This window comes from Apodemus sylvaticus, chromosome 6, assembly GCF_947179515.1.
Source record: "Apodemus sylvaticus chromosome 6, mApoSyl1.1, whole genome shotgun sequence".
In the NCBI taxonomy this organism is placed as follows: domain Eukaryota; kingdom Metazoa; phylum Chordata; class Mammalia; order Rodentia; family Muridae; genus Apodemus; species Apodemus sylvaticus.
The window spans coordinates 55,811,132-55,824,599 of NC_067477.1; the positions used below are offsets into that span (position 1 = coordinate 55,811,132).

The 13,468-nt window shown below is 36.2% G+C and overlaps 1 protein-coding gene across 1 annotated transcript in view; it reads left to right on the forward strand.

Moving 5' to 3' along the window:
• Mdga2 (MAM domain containing glycosylphosphatidylinositol anchor 2) overlaps positions 1-13,468 on the forward strand; it is a 788,307-nt gene that overhangs the window by 450,801 nt on the left and 324,038 nt on the right. Inside the window, exon 3 of the mRNA XM_052185765.1 lies at positions 9,077-9,251. Coding sequence (XP_052041725.1) covers positions 9,077-9,251 — 175 coding nt within the window. The remainder of the gene's footprint in view (positions 1-9,076; positions 9,252-13,468) is intronic.

The following is a 13,468-nucleotide window of genomic DNA, read 5'->3' on the forward strand; positions in this document are numbered from 1 at the left end:
GGTCAGGTTCTTTAAGATGGATCCTAAACTCAAAAGATTTGGTGATATATATATATATATATATATATATATATATATGTATATATGTATATGTGTGTATATGTGTGTGTGTGTATGTATGCATGTATGTAAAAAGCAATTCAAGAAAAAGAGAAGCCATAATTTTGAGATAAATTACCATGAATTTGAATGGGTCAAAGAAGTCAAAATGAGGATTTGAAAGGAGGGAAGAGAAAAGGGAAATTATGTAATTATATTATAATCTAAAAATTATAGGAAATTATTTTTCATTTTTTAAATTGTTTTATTTTTTATATTCCAAATATTATCCCCCCCCCACTTCCCAGTCCCCCCTCTAAGAGATTTTCATCCCATTCCCTCCTCCCATTTGCCTCTGAGAAGTGCTTCCCACCACCTTCCATCACTTACCCACCCACCAATCTCCACCTCAACCTCCCAGCATCCCAGTTCCCTGGGGCATCAAATCTCTAGATTAGGTGCATCCTTTCTCACTGAGTCTAGATAAGGCAGTTTACTGCTATATCTGTTCCAGGGATGACAGATCAACCCAGGTATGCTCTTTGGTAAAAATAAAATCCTCTCTTTGGTAAAAGAGAATTCTCTAATTATCAGACTCAAGGAAATTATACAACAAAACTAAAGGTTAAACAAATTAACAGAGAAATATTCCTTTTTCATTAACTACCATTTTGTTGTGGCTGTTGTTGTTATTGTTTTTTTGTCTTTATTTTGTTTTTGTTTTCTAAGGCAAGGTTTCTCTGTGGAACACTGGATGTCCCAAAACTTGTTCTGTTGGCCAGGTTAATCTCAAAGACACAGAGATCCTTTTGCCTCTCATGCCTTTTTATTTGGAATAAGAGTTGATTTGTTATGTAAGGCAAGCTCACTGTAAAATTGAATCAGAGGACCTCTATTACTGTAGAGCTTTGCTGATCAGGAATAGAGTGCTTAGCTTACTAGTACAAGGGAAAAGTCGGCCTTGTTGCATTGTTGTTTGTTTGTTTGTTTGTTTGTTTTCTTTTGTTTTGTTTATGTGTGATAGGACAGTCACACAGTTCCTGGGAGAGAACAAGATAACTTTCCTCTAAGACTTCCCAAAACTGAGACTGGTGACAAGTGGGCTAACAGGAAACACACGTACAAAGCATCTTTTTCAATATGCAGGTCTCATTAAGAGCAAAATTAGGGGAAAGGCATATAAAATAAATAATTTTGATTTAAATAACTTTAGTTTAGAATTATTTTAATCGGAAAGCAAGAATATACTGACACTTAATGTGTGTGCGTGTGCACACACACAGACACACACAGACACACAGACACACACACACACACACACACACACACACTACATAAATACAACCTTCTTTGTCTGCAGAGTGCTTAATGTTACTTACAAACATGCTTTCTGACCCGATCAATTGGCATCAGATAGCAAGTTTGTGTGCTTGTCCATTGGGGAGACTACTGCTCCCAGTCTCTGCTCTCCTTACTTGCTCATAGTCCCTTTACTAGGGCCAAGGCTTCATGAGCTTTCCCTGTCTATAGTAACACATCTGTAGGTGTCCTCTTTGTTCAGGTCATGTTTTAGCAGCCACTCTAGTGAGACTTTGTGGGTGTAGCCTCTAACATTTCTTTGAGAAAGTTTCACAGCAAACTCCATATTCCTTTGACTTTTACTATCTTCTGATGATCCCAGATTCTTAGCTTCAGAAGTCATTGCAGACATGTCAGTTGGAACAAGGATCTGTAACTCTGTGTTATAGTTTGTTGTGGTTTTCTGTAATGGTCTTTATCTGTTGCAAAGAGACATTTCATTGTTGAGTGGTGAGGAGTAGACTTATCTGCGGGTAAAGGGACAAATATTTTAAATAGATTTTGGAGGGATGCCAATTTAATAAAGTAGTGGTGATAGATTCATCTCCAAGACCTTGACTTCAGTAACCCTGGGTAGTTAGCTATATTTCCAGTCCTAAACATGATTGCTCCCTTGTTGATTCTATAAATGGAACACACCACCTAAAGCATATTAAGCAAGCATTCCACAATTGATGTATTTTCTCAGGATGTTTTTGGATCTTTGCAGGAGGTTCATTTTATCTATTCTTACAACAAATAGAACAATAATATAAGTTGTAGTTAGACAATTGCTAAGTTAAAGTTAGAAAAATTGTTCTTAATCCATTGTTCATAAAGTTTTCTGAAAAGAATTTTTGCCATTTTATTCTTGAAGTCCTACTAGGATATCATTGTTTCTGACTGGAGACAAATTTTATTTCCACTATTTTTTATGACTATACTTCAGATGAAAATGCTAAGAAAATTCTCACTTGCCTCATATTCATTTTGTTTCCATCTTAAACCCCAACTTTCTAATCTTGCTTTTTTTATTCACTTACTGCACTATAAATGATATATATGTAAAAATAATGTACATAGTTAAATGCTATCTATGAGTTCTGACATTCTTTGTGATTTACTCTGATCTCTATGACTAAAATGATTGGTATATTCATTGAATTACTCTTTTAAGATTAGGGAGCATCTTAGATTAACTCTTGGATTCTATAGCATTGCGACAGACTCTACAATTTGATTTTTTTATTGAGTATCTTCTTCATTTACATTGCCAATGGTAAAACCTTTCCCAATTTCCCACTCCCAAAAGCTCCCCTCCCCAAAGATTCCCAACCCCTCCTCCCACCCCCTGCCTCCATGTATATGTCCCTCTACCCAACACAGTCCCACCTCCCCTGACCCCCCACCACTGTCTGTTTCCCTTTGTTGGGGCCTCTATTGAGCCTTTACCTGACCAAAGACCACTCCTCCCACTGATGCCCAACAAGGCATTCCTCTGCCACAATATTGGCTAGAACCATGTGTACCCCTTGGTTAATGGTTCAGTCCCTGAGTTTCTTGGGGTGTCAGGGTGTCCGAAGTCACTGTTCTTCCCATGGGGCTATAAACCCCTTCAGCTCCTCCGGAGCACCCTCCAGATCCTCTGTGGGGGACCCCAAGCCCAGTCCACTAGTTGGTTGCTAGTTTCTGCCTCTGTATTTGCAGGGCTCTGGCAGGGCCCCTCTGGAGACAGCCATGGCATGCTCCTTTTGGTACATGCTTTTTGTCATAATGTCAGGATTTGGTGACTGGATGAATCCCCAGGTAGGGCAGTCTCTGGGTGGCCTTTACTTCAGACTCTGTTCCACACATTGCCTCCCTTATTGCTCCTGTGAGTATTATTTTCCCTTTCTCAGAGGAACCATAGCACCCTTGCTTAAGTCCTCCTTCTTCCTGAGCTTCCTGTGCTGGGTGAATTGTAAATTGTTTATTTTGAGCTTTTGGACTAGCATCTGCTTATTAGTGAGTGCATACCATGTGCGTTCTTTTGTGACTGGGTTACCTCTCTCTTAAGGACTTTTAAGATATTGGATTTCTACATTTAAACTTCCAGTGAACTCAGAATTTATCTTAGCATAAAAGGGCACTTATAGAAACAGCTCTTTCATGAGCACAGGGGAAAAGTTCCTGAACAGAACATCAATACCTTATGCTCTAAGATCAGGAATTGATAAATGGGACCTTATAAAATTGCAAAGCTTCTGTAAGGCAAAAGTCACTGTCAATAGTACAAAACAGTAACCAACAGACTGGGAAAGACCTTTATCAATCCTACATCTGACAGAAGACTAGTATCCACTATGTACAAAGAACTCAAGAAATTAGACTTGAGAGAACCAAATAACCCTATTAAAAAATGGGGTATAGAACTAAACAAAGAATTCTCACCTGAGGAATACCGAATGGCTGAGAAGTACCTAAAGAAATGTTCAACATCCTTAGTCATCAGGGAAATGCAAATCAAAACAACCTTGAGATTCCATCTCACAACAGTCAGAATGGCTAAGATGAAAAACTCAGGTGGCAGCAGATTCTGGCAAGGATATAGAGAAAGAGGAATACTCCTCAATTGCTGGTGGGATTGCGAGCTGGTAAAACCATGCTGCAAATCAGTTTGGCAATACATCAGGAAAGTAGACATATACCCAGAAGTTGCTCCAACATGTAATAAGGACACATGCTCCACTATGTTTGTAGCAGCCTTATTTATAATAGCCAGAAGCTGGAAAGAACCCAGATGTCCCTCAACAGAGGAATGGATAAGAAAATGTGGTGCATTTACACAATGGAATACTACTCAGCTATTAAAAACAATGAATTCATGAAATTCTTAGGCAAATGGATGGAACTAGAAAATATCATCATGAGTGAGGTATCCCAATCACAAAAGAACACACATGGTACGCACTCACTGATAAGCGGATATTAGCCCAGAAGCTTGGAATATCCAAGATAAAATTCACAAACCAAATGGAGCTCAAGAAGCAGGAAGACCAAAGTATGGATGGATACTTTGGTTCTTCTTAGAAGGGGGAACAAAATACCCATGAGAGGTGATACAGAGACAAAGTGTAGAGCAGAGACTGAAGGAAAGACCACCCATTGACAACCCCACCTGGGCTTGCATCCCATATAAAGTCCCCAAACCCAGACACTATTGTGGATGCCAACAAGAGCTTGTTAAAAGGATCAAGATATAGCTGTCTGCCAGTACCTGAAAAATACAGAGGTGGATGCTCTCATCCAATCGTTGGATTGAGCACAAGGTTTCCAATGGAGGAACTAGAGAAAAGACCCAAGGGGATGAAGGAGTTTGCAGCCCCATAGGAAGAACAATAGGAACCAACCAGTAACCCCGGAGCTCCCAGGAACTAAACTACCAACAAAAGAGGACACATGGAGGGACCCATGGCTCCAGCTGCATATGTAGCAGAGGATGACCTTGTTGGACATCAAAGCAAGGAGAGGCCCTTGGTCCTGAGAAGGCTAGATGCCCCAATATAGGGGAATGCAGGAGTAGGTGGGTTGGTGAGAAAGGGAGGGGGGATGGGATAAGGTGTTTTCAGAGGGGAAACCAGGCAAGTGGGTAACATTTCAAATGTAAATAAAGAAAATATCCAATCAGAAAAGAAACATCTCTTTCCTCATATACATTCTACTGTTTCTACAACTGTTTTGTAAATAATCTTTCCTTCTTTTTCTTTAAAATACCATCTGTGTGATGTCCTATATCTCCTGTTTGTGTGATTTTCTCTGTACTTTTAACAGAAAGTGTTTTCAAGATGGTGTCTGCAATACTCTGGGGGTGGCTTATGATGCTTATAGTGATTATCAGGAAAAAATGACATTTTGTTGCTGGGTAGCCTTTGCAATGGTGGTGCAAAGCAACTGAGTGGTGAGCTGGTGTCACTCAAGCAAAGAAAAGCACTGATGTCAACTTAATACCAACCCTTATCCCTGACTACCACATGCTTTCCACAAAACTATAATGCTTTTGAGTGACAACATAAATAATGTCTTTTTTTAAAAAAAAGGTTATTATAGGCAAACATTGGTACTCTAAAATCAAGACATTCATGTGGTTGTGGTTTTTGGTGCACTAGCCACTTCATTTTCCTCAATATTTTACTTAAAAGCGTGGTTACTCTTTAAAATGTGGTGTCTCAGACTTGTGTATTTTCTGAACATTTTACATGAATGTAATGACCCTTCCCCATTTCCCCCTCAAAGAAATATATATATAATTTATATTATATATAATTTATATTATGTAATATGCTATATAACATATTGTGATTTTATAATATATAACATATAATATGATTATAAGAGAAAAATGTTAATATAATGGCTTTTCAACATTTAAAGTCTCTAATGACAGGAATGATGAGGGAACTATATGTGCTTTCCATTGCATCTAACAGTGGTGAAATTTGGTAATAGTAGACTTTTTAGACTCTTGTAACTCAGTGGGTATTTTTCCAAATGACTAATGTACAAAGTTAAAAAAAATAATGCTGAATAAAATTTTCATTCAAAGAGCAAAAGTAATTGTTGGGTCTTCATATAAAGGAATAGAGAAAGTCTTTCCATGTGGTTTTAGATTATACTGTGCAAAAATGTTGAAAACCTACCACGTGTGGAGCTTTAGTGGGTATGATGCATGATTCTCCGAAAAGGCTTTTGAATAGGCATGCCTTTCTGACTAAATATCAGCGTGGATTCAGATTTTCTTTGTATATTTGCAAAAAAACAAACAAAAAACATCTTGAATAGACCACCTGCAGGAGCTGATATAAGATTCTGGCTTAAGTGGTTCCACTAAACTGATACTAAAGACAATCACCACTCCATAAACCATGTCACTCATTTGTCTTAGAAAATGGCATAGCTTTAACAATGTCTAAAACAGGGATTGTATAGATTAGCAATATCTATTTTTAAAGAATTAATGAATAAATAATTACAATTGAACAATATTTTCTGTGAATATTCACCAAATTTGTATTATCTGTTCATCTGTTGAAGCACATTTAGGTTGTTTCCATTTCCTGACTATTGCGAATTCAGTGATAATAAACATTGCTAAGCAAATATCTGTGGAGCATGTCATGAGTCCTTTTGGTATATGTCAATGAGTGTAGCATGTAGTAGATTTATTGTTAGCTTCTTGAGAATCCTCCCACTCATTTCAGTAGTGGCTGCAACAATTTCCTCCATACTAAAGTCAAAGAAGGCTTCTCTTTCTCTAGAACTTCACCACTGTTGTTGTCAGAAGACTTATTGACCTTAGTCATGTTAAATTCTAAACTTGTATTAATTTTCATCAGAGAGAGAGAGAGAAAGAGAGAGAGAGAGAGAGAGAGAGAGAGAGAGAGGGATGGAGGGAGAGGGAGAGAGAGAGAGAGGGAGGGAGCGAGAGACATGCCTAAACATGTGCCTGCATGTCTGACTGTCTGTCTCTGTATGTATGTTTGTACTTATGTACATAGCTATCTATTTATATACAATAATAGAGAAAAACAGGCTATCAACTTGCGGGTAAGGAGAACTGGGAGGGGGTGTCATTGTGGGGGAGCTGAAGGGAGGAGGAAATAATGTAATTTTACTTTTAAAACCTAACTTATAATGAGTCATAAATAAACAAGTAAATAAAAAAACAAAGTAATTTAGGATCTTTGACAACTTTTAAAAATTTTTTGTGTTTAAAACAATGTTTTGTGATTTAAAACAATGTTCAGTATTTTGTGGTTTAAAAAAAATGTTTCTTGATTGCATCTTGATTGCATCTTGACTGTCTCTCCTGTTCTCCATCCATGCCTCCCTCTGGTCTCTCTTTAACCATAGGTAGTACTAAAACAATTTTATCTAAAGAACTTATGTATATTTACAACATAATTTACAAGTGAAAAAAACTCTGTAATTTCTTTAACTTTTTAATTCAGACCTTTTTTATTTTGAAGCATTTAGTTTTCTACATTAGCTTTAACATGATATTGAAATGATTTCAAAAATTGCTATACAGCAACTAGAATTTTAGTGAGTGCTATACTAAAAACTATACTTTCTTAAATAAATCAAGAGTTTCTAAACCAAAATTATTATTATTTAAATAGCCCCTATTTTAAAAATATAGGTATTAAAATGTAAATGAAAACAAAATGCTAGATATCTCACTAGAGCAATCATGGCCTTTACAATTTGTTTAGATACATATCAATTGTATGTTTTCCATGCATACACAAAGATTTGAATAAATATCCATTATTTCTTCTTTTCTTCTTTTCTTTTTTCTTTTTTTCTTTTCTTTTCTTTTCTTTTTTTTTTTTTTTTTTTTTTTTGGTTTTGGATTTTTGAGACAGGGTTTCTCTGTGTGGTCCTGGCTGTTCTGGAACTCATTCTGTAGACCAGGCTGGCCTATAATTCAGAAATCCTCCTGCCTCTGCCTCCCAAGTGCTGGGATTACAGACATGTGCCACCATGCCTGGCCCCTTATTTCTTTTAGTTTAGTGATCTCTGGGTAACATTGTTGTTGCACTTAAAGTGCAGAATAAACATTATATTTATCCTGCTATTTTATATCTGACAAAAAGTTTAAGATAGCTTATTGTCATTACATTATAGATTTAGTGTGTAGAATGTGGAGGTCATATTACTATGCGTGGCATTATATGGATTCAAGCTTGAAAACTCCTATTTCAGCTTCTTCACGTTTCAACATATATATCACTTTACATATTTAAGCAGAATGTTTCCATTGGTTGTTTCAAACCCTAAATAATATTAAAAAATATACACAGGAAAGGCAAAGAGAAAAATCAGAAACAAGAAGTTTTCATTTTCTATCTTGTAACACTATACAGTATCAGCATGTTGCTTTGTTCAGGTTTTATATATGAAAACACACAAAATTTAAGTTGAATACCAGTAGTAATTGCTAGCAAACACAAAATCTGTTGGGCACAGCTGTGTTTAAAAGAATGGTATTGTTTATAATGGATGGTTTTAGATATTCAAATTGTTTTGACAGTTTAATAGGATTGCACTCCTTGAAAAAGTTTACACATTTTTGAAAATAATTATTGATGTAAAGTGAATTCCAATTTTCAAAATAGCAAATCATTTGTAGGCTTATTAAAGCAAAGCCATTAAATAAAAAAAAAAAAACTCTTTTAAAAACCAGGTGTATAAAATTATACATAATCTCAATAAGCCATTATGGTAATATGCTTACATTATCTAAACCAACAAGAAATTTCTAAATAATATAATGAAGCATGTCCAAAATGAAATGAGAGTCTATTTCTTCTAAATAATAAAAAGTACTTACCAAAGTTCAGAAATGTATGAGAAAAATTGAAATGTTCAGTAGACACAGAAACCGAATCACGTTTCTACTATGTTTTGCCTTCAGCCTGATTAGACTATTGATAAACTTCATGCAGCTGAATCCAAATCCTGTGCACTCTAAAGTGAAGGCACTGGTGCTTGCAATTTTGGAACTTAATTGGGTACATATATTTTAGTTTCCCAAGACCATGGTGGGAAAGGGGCACAGTGGCTCTAAAGGGCATCTCTTCAGATGACTAACTGCTGTTTGATTGATTGTCTGTGGAAAACCAAACTAAAGTAACAATCTCTGTTGATGCTTGCTCAGATCAGGTGGACCAAAACAGCAGGAAGCGCCTCTGACAGATTCCAAGACTCAAGTGTCTTCAATGAGACTCTGAGGATTACAAACATTCAGAGGCACCAAGGAGGCCGATATTACTGTAAAGCTGAGAATGGCCTGGGGTCCCCAGCAATCAAGTCGATCCGAGTGGATGTGTACTGTAAGTAATCTTCAGTCAACCATTATCCCACTAATTTATTTCTATGCTTAACTATGGTTTTCTGAAAACAGACATATACATATCGTTTGTTTAGTTGTGACTGAAAATTTTATAGGATACTGATAGTGCTTTATGATGCCTTCTTCTATTGTGTTTCTGCACATGGATGAGTATGTAGCAAGGTCAGACGTCAACTTTGGGTATTTTTCTTCCAGTTCCGACTACAACTATGTGCTGCCATACCTGACAGTTTCTCATGAGTTCTGATGGCCCAAATTGGGCTTTGAGCTTATACAGAAAACCATTTATCAATTGAGCCATTTCCTAACTTGCTCTAAGACATTTTGAGAAAAGAAATTTCATCTCAAATTTTCATTATTTATGATATAATCTATATATAATAGAGGGTTTGTGGTATCACATTAATAAGATGGTATGTATTACCAGTAACACCAAAGCCTTTTTTATATTTTGTATATACACACATACATATATACTTTTTACATGCAAATGTAACTATTTACATACACATGTCTTAATGAATGTTATGAAGAAAATATCTAGCCATAATGTATTCTGACTTGTTGGTTCTCTTTTCTTGTGTACAAAGTAAACCACTTATTTTGTGTGCATTTTTATGTGAGCAGAGTTATCTGCATCCCTGTGTAAAGTAACCATCAGTGACCCTCAATGTACAACACCTTCTGGAGACTGCAGCTTGCTCTGTCTCCTTCTGTCACATTTTCCTTCCTTACAACTCATTTAGAGTCTTCTGCTCTCTTTACTTCTTTGCCCAAAAGAGAAACAAAGTGCCTGCATTCAGTTTAGTCTTTTCCTCGGGCTCATCTGGCACTCCGGTTGTTTTCACAAGAAATGGCACTTATTTTTAAGTCTCTAATATTAGAATGCATTTTTCTTCTCCCCTTAAAGTAACTCAGATATAATAACAATTGAGGAGTTCCTGTTTTCCAGCCTGCTTTCTCCACCCCCCCTTCCTGTTCTTTCAACAGTGCAGGTGTTACATAGTTAGGGTGAGGCTAGAAATTATCAATGGTCTATTCACGGAGCCTTTGCTGGGCTCATTTATTTATGGAGACAATAAGGAAGGGAGTTGTGACAGCAGCATTCATGATTCATCTTCCACAGATAAGTGCTCATCGCCCTCTTGTTTATGTCACAAGCCTGTGTTCCATTCTGTCAGGATCTCCTAACCCCAGTAATCCACTGGCATGATACTGGCAAGCTCAACCCTATGGCACATTTATCTTCTGTGTACCCAGATCTGCCATGTCTTGCATGCTTTCCACCCAAGGTCAAGCACCAAACCTCCACATACATTCTATGAAGTTTGAATATAATTGTAAATTAAACAAAGTTTAATTTAAATGAATTTAATACTCTGTGATTTAGTTATTAAACACTACTTAATTAAATACTCTCTTATTTTCTAATATGGCAGGTCATAAAGTTTAAATTTAAATCTCTAGTATCTTGAAAACAATACAAAAATCTAAAATGTCCTAGAAGTGAACACATGGTTCTTTTTCATTCTCATTACTTTGTTTTAGCAATACTTGGCAGCTTTATATAGACTATATTGATAGCAAAATGTGACAGGAAACTCCTTGAATAGAAAATTTAAATTTTAACATTCTCTTTATTTACTTTATTTTGTATGGTCAAGCATATCTTGTTCATGAAGTTTGTTTGATTAGCATATAGTCATCAGTCCTGCTAGGTGTTTTATGGATCATATAGTGAAGGTACTGGATTTGCCTAAATGAAATCCTAAAACTTCTGAAGCACAGTATCAACCAGTTTTGAATAAGAGTTTTTGACTACATTGCTAACATATGGATTTGATGGCAATAAAATATTGCCTTGCAGGCTTAAAAACTCATATACAAAGAAAGAAATAATATTTGAGGAATTTTAAAATATCTTTCTTCTATGAATATGCCTTTCAGGACCATGCTGTGTTACTATAATGTGCCTTGGTATGCAGCCTGGTCATACCTAAGTAGTTGAAACTGCATAACTTCCTAGGAAGATACTGCTGCCTTTTCAGCCCCCAGTTTATTAAAATGCCTATCAACCTCATGTAGCCATGTTACCTTCTTCATTTTAACTTTCCTTTGGGGGTTTTAGATATAATTTGAGCTTCACAAACATCTGTTCTGTATGATATGGATGAAATATTACTGCACATGTGTCATACTTAAGTTATATTATTACCTGTGCCTTTCTGATCATCAATGTGATAGTCACCTAAGTTTGAAAAAATAGCATTAAACTTTGGATTCTATGAACAAATGTAGCATCACATTGGGAAGAATTTCCCAGGTAATACACACAAGATAAATTTATAGTGTAAGAATTGTTTCCATAACTATGCCAATTCATAAGTCTATGAATAAATTTCTTTTTATAGCATACTTAAAGAGTTTTGAGTGATAAAAATATATCACAATAAAGTTAACTAACCTATTTGAAGAATCTGTTCTCAAAATACAACTTTAGTTAAAAGCCAGTGATTTGGTTCATTTGTTTCCATTTCCTACATGAATCTTTATAATTCATAACACACATCACTGTTGATAAATACATGACTAATTTAGCAATGATGTGGAAACGTTCCACACTGTATCAAAGCTCCTGACATAAAAATTAACTGAGCAATGGTACTTACATCCTCAGAAGTTTTGGCTCCTGGTTGGTTGGCTTTTGGGGAGCTACTTTGGATAACATCATGGTATCCCTGTATATTGTAGAGTAGACTGTTCCCCTTAGAGCAACAAACAAGCAAAAATCCAGAATGTAGTGAAAATCTTCTACAGAAATCTCTCATATTCAAAGACACTGAACATTTGCTGAACCTTACAGCAAGGTTAATAATATGCCTTGAGATCACTTAAGATTTAGCATACTACCAACAGTATACTCAGCCTCTTTGAGATGAACCAACCTTTAAGACAACAGTACTCTAATACTTTTAATTTCCTCTAGGTGAAAGGTTGAATGAGAATGACCAACATAGACTCATATATTTAAATGCTGTATCCATAGTTGGTGGAACTGTTGTAGGAAGTATTAGGAGCTGTGGCCTTAGAAGAGCTGTGTCACCAAGGATGGTCTTTGAGGTTTGAAAAGCATATCCAAGGCTTACTCTCTTATTTTCTATTTCCAGCTTATAAGGATAGGATGAAGCCTCTCAAATACTACCCTAGTGCCAGGTCTTCCTGCTTGCTGACTTGCTCCTGTCAGGACGGTCATGGATATCCATCTGAAAGAGGGAGCAAGCCCTAATTCCTAACTAAATGCTTTCTTTATAAATTGCCTTTGTCACTGTATGTCTACAAGACCATATAGCTTTTACAACCTAAGTTATTGTATAGCTTTTGTCTTATATTATGCAGTCTTTTATCCGTTGACCCAGAGTAATATATCTGTGTATGTTGTGGTAATACTTTGCTGAAAGCAGCCAAAGGTTGACAGCAACCTTATGTAATAAATATCCACCATAAACGTGAACAAAATGGATATATCATGATAATGTCTGTTTGCAATGTGGTTTACTACTTTGGATCAGTTCAGGTCAGTAAGGTGATTTCCTCCTTTGTAAAACTCTGTTAAAGATGTCTAGAAAGAATCTCTCATATCTTCTACCATGCCATATTTTTTGTGTCGCTCAATAAATACAGAATGAAGCCCTTTGTTAGGAACAGGACAGACAGACAATATATCTCAGACAGAGGACATGCAGACTGTCAGACACCAAATAGACATATATAACCAAAAGGCTACATACAGGCTGAAGATATAAGTCTAGAAGTGGAGAAGTCAAATTTAGACTTGATCTTGGTCAAATTAATCCCAGAGGAAGTGCTCTGCTTACATTCCTCAATGAAACACGCACACATTCTACTCTTTCTGAGGTTATCTTTAATGTGGTCACTGACACAAGAAGCAGCCTGGAACAAGATAATCGTGGGACTCTTTTAGAGTGTCCAGCATCCTTCAATGCAAACTACCTCCTAAAGTTTCCAGATAACACTGTTAGCTGCACACAAAGTCTTCAGTAACAAGCATCTTGGAACAGGCTTTACATTCCAATCATAGCAAGTAGCTTACCTGAGGCTTGTGAAAAGATTTTGCACTTTTCATTGTAAGGTTAAAAAGTAGTAATCATAGTGCATACAAAATAGACTATAGGAAAT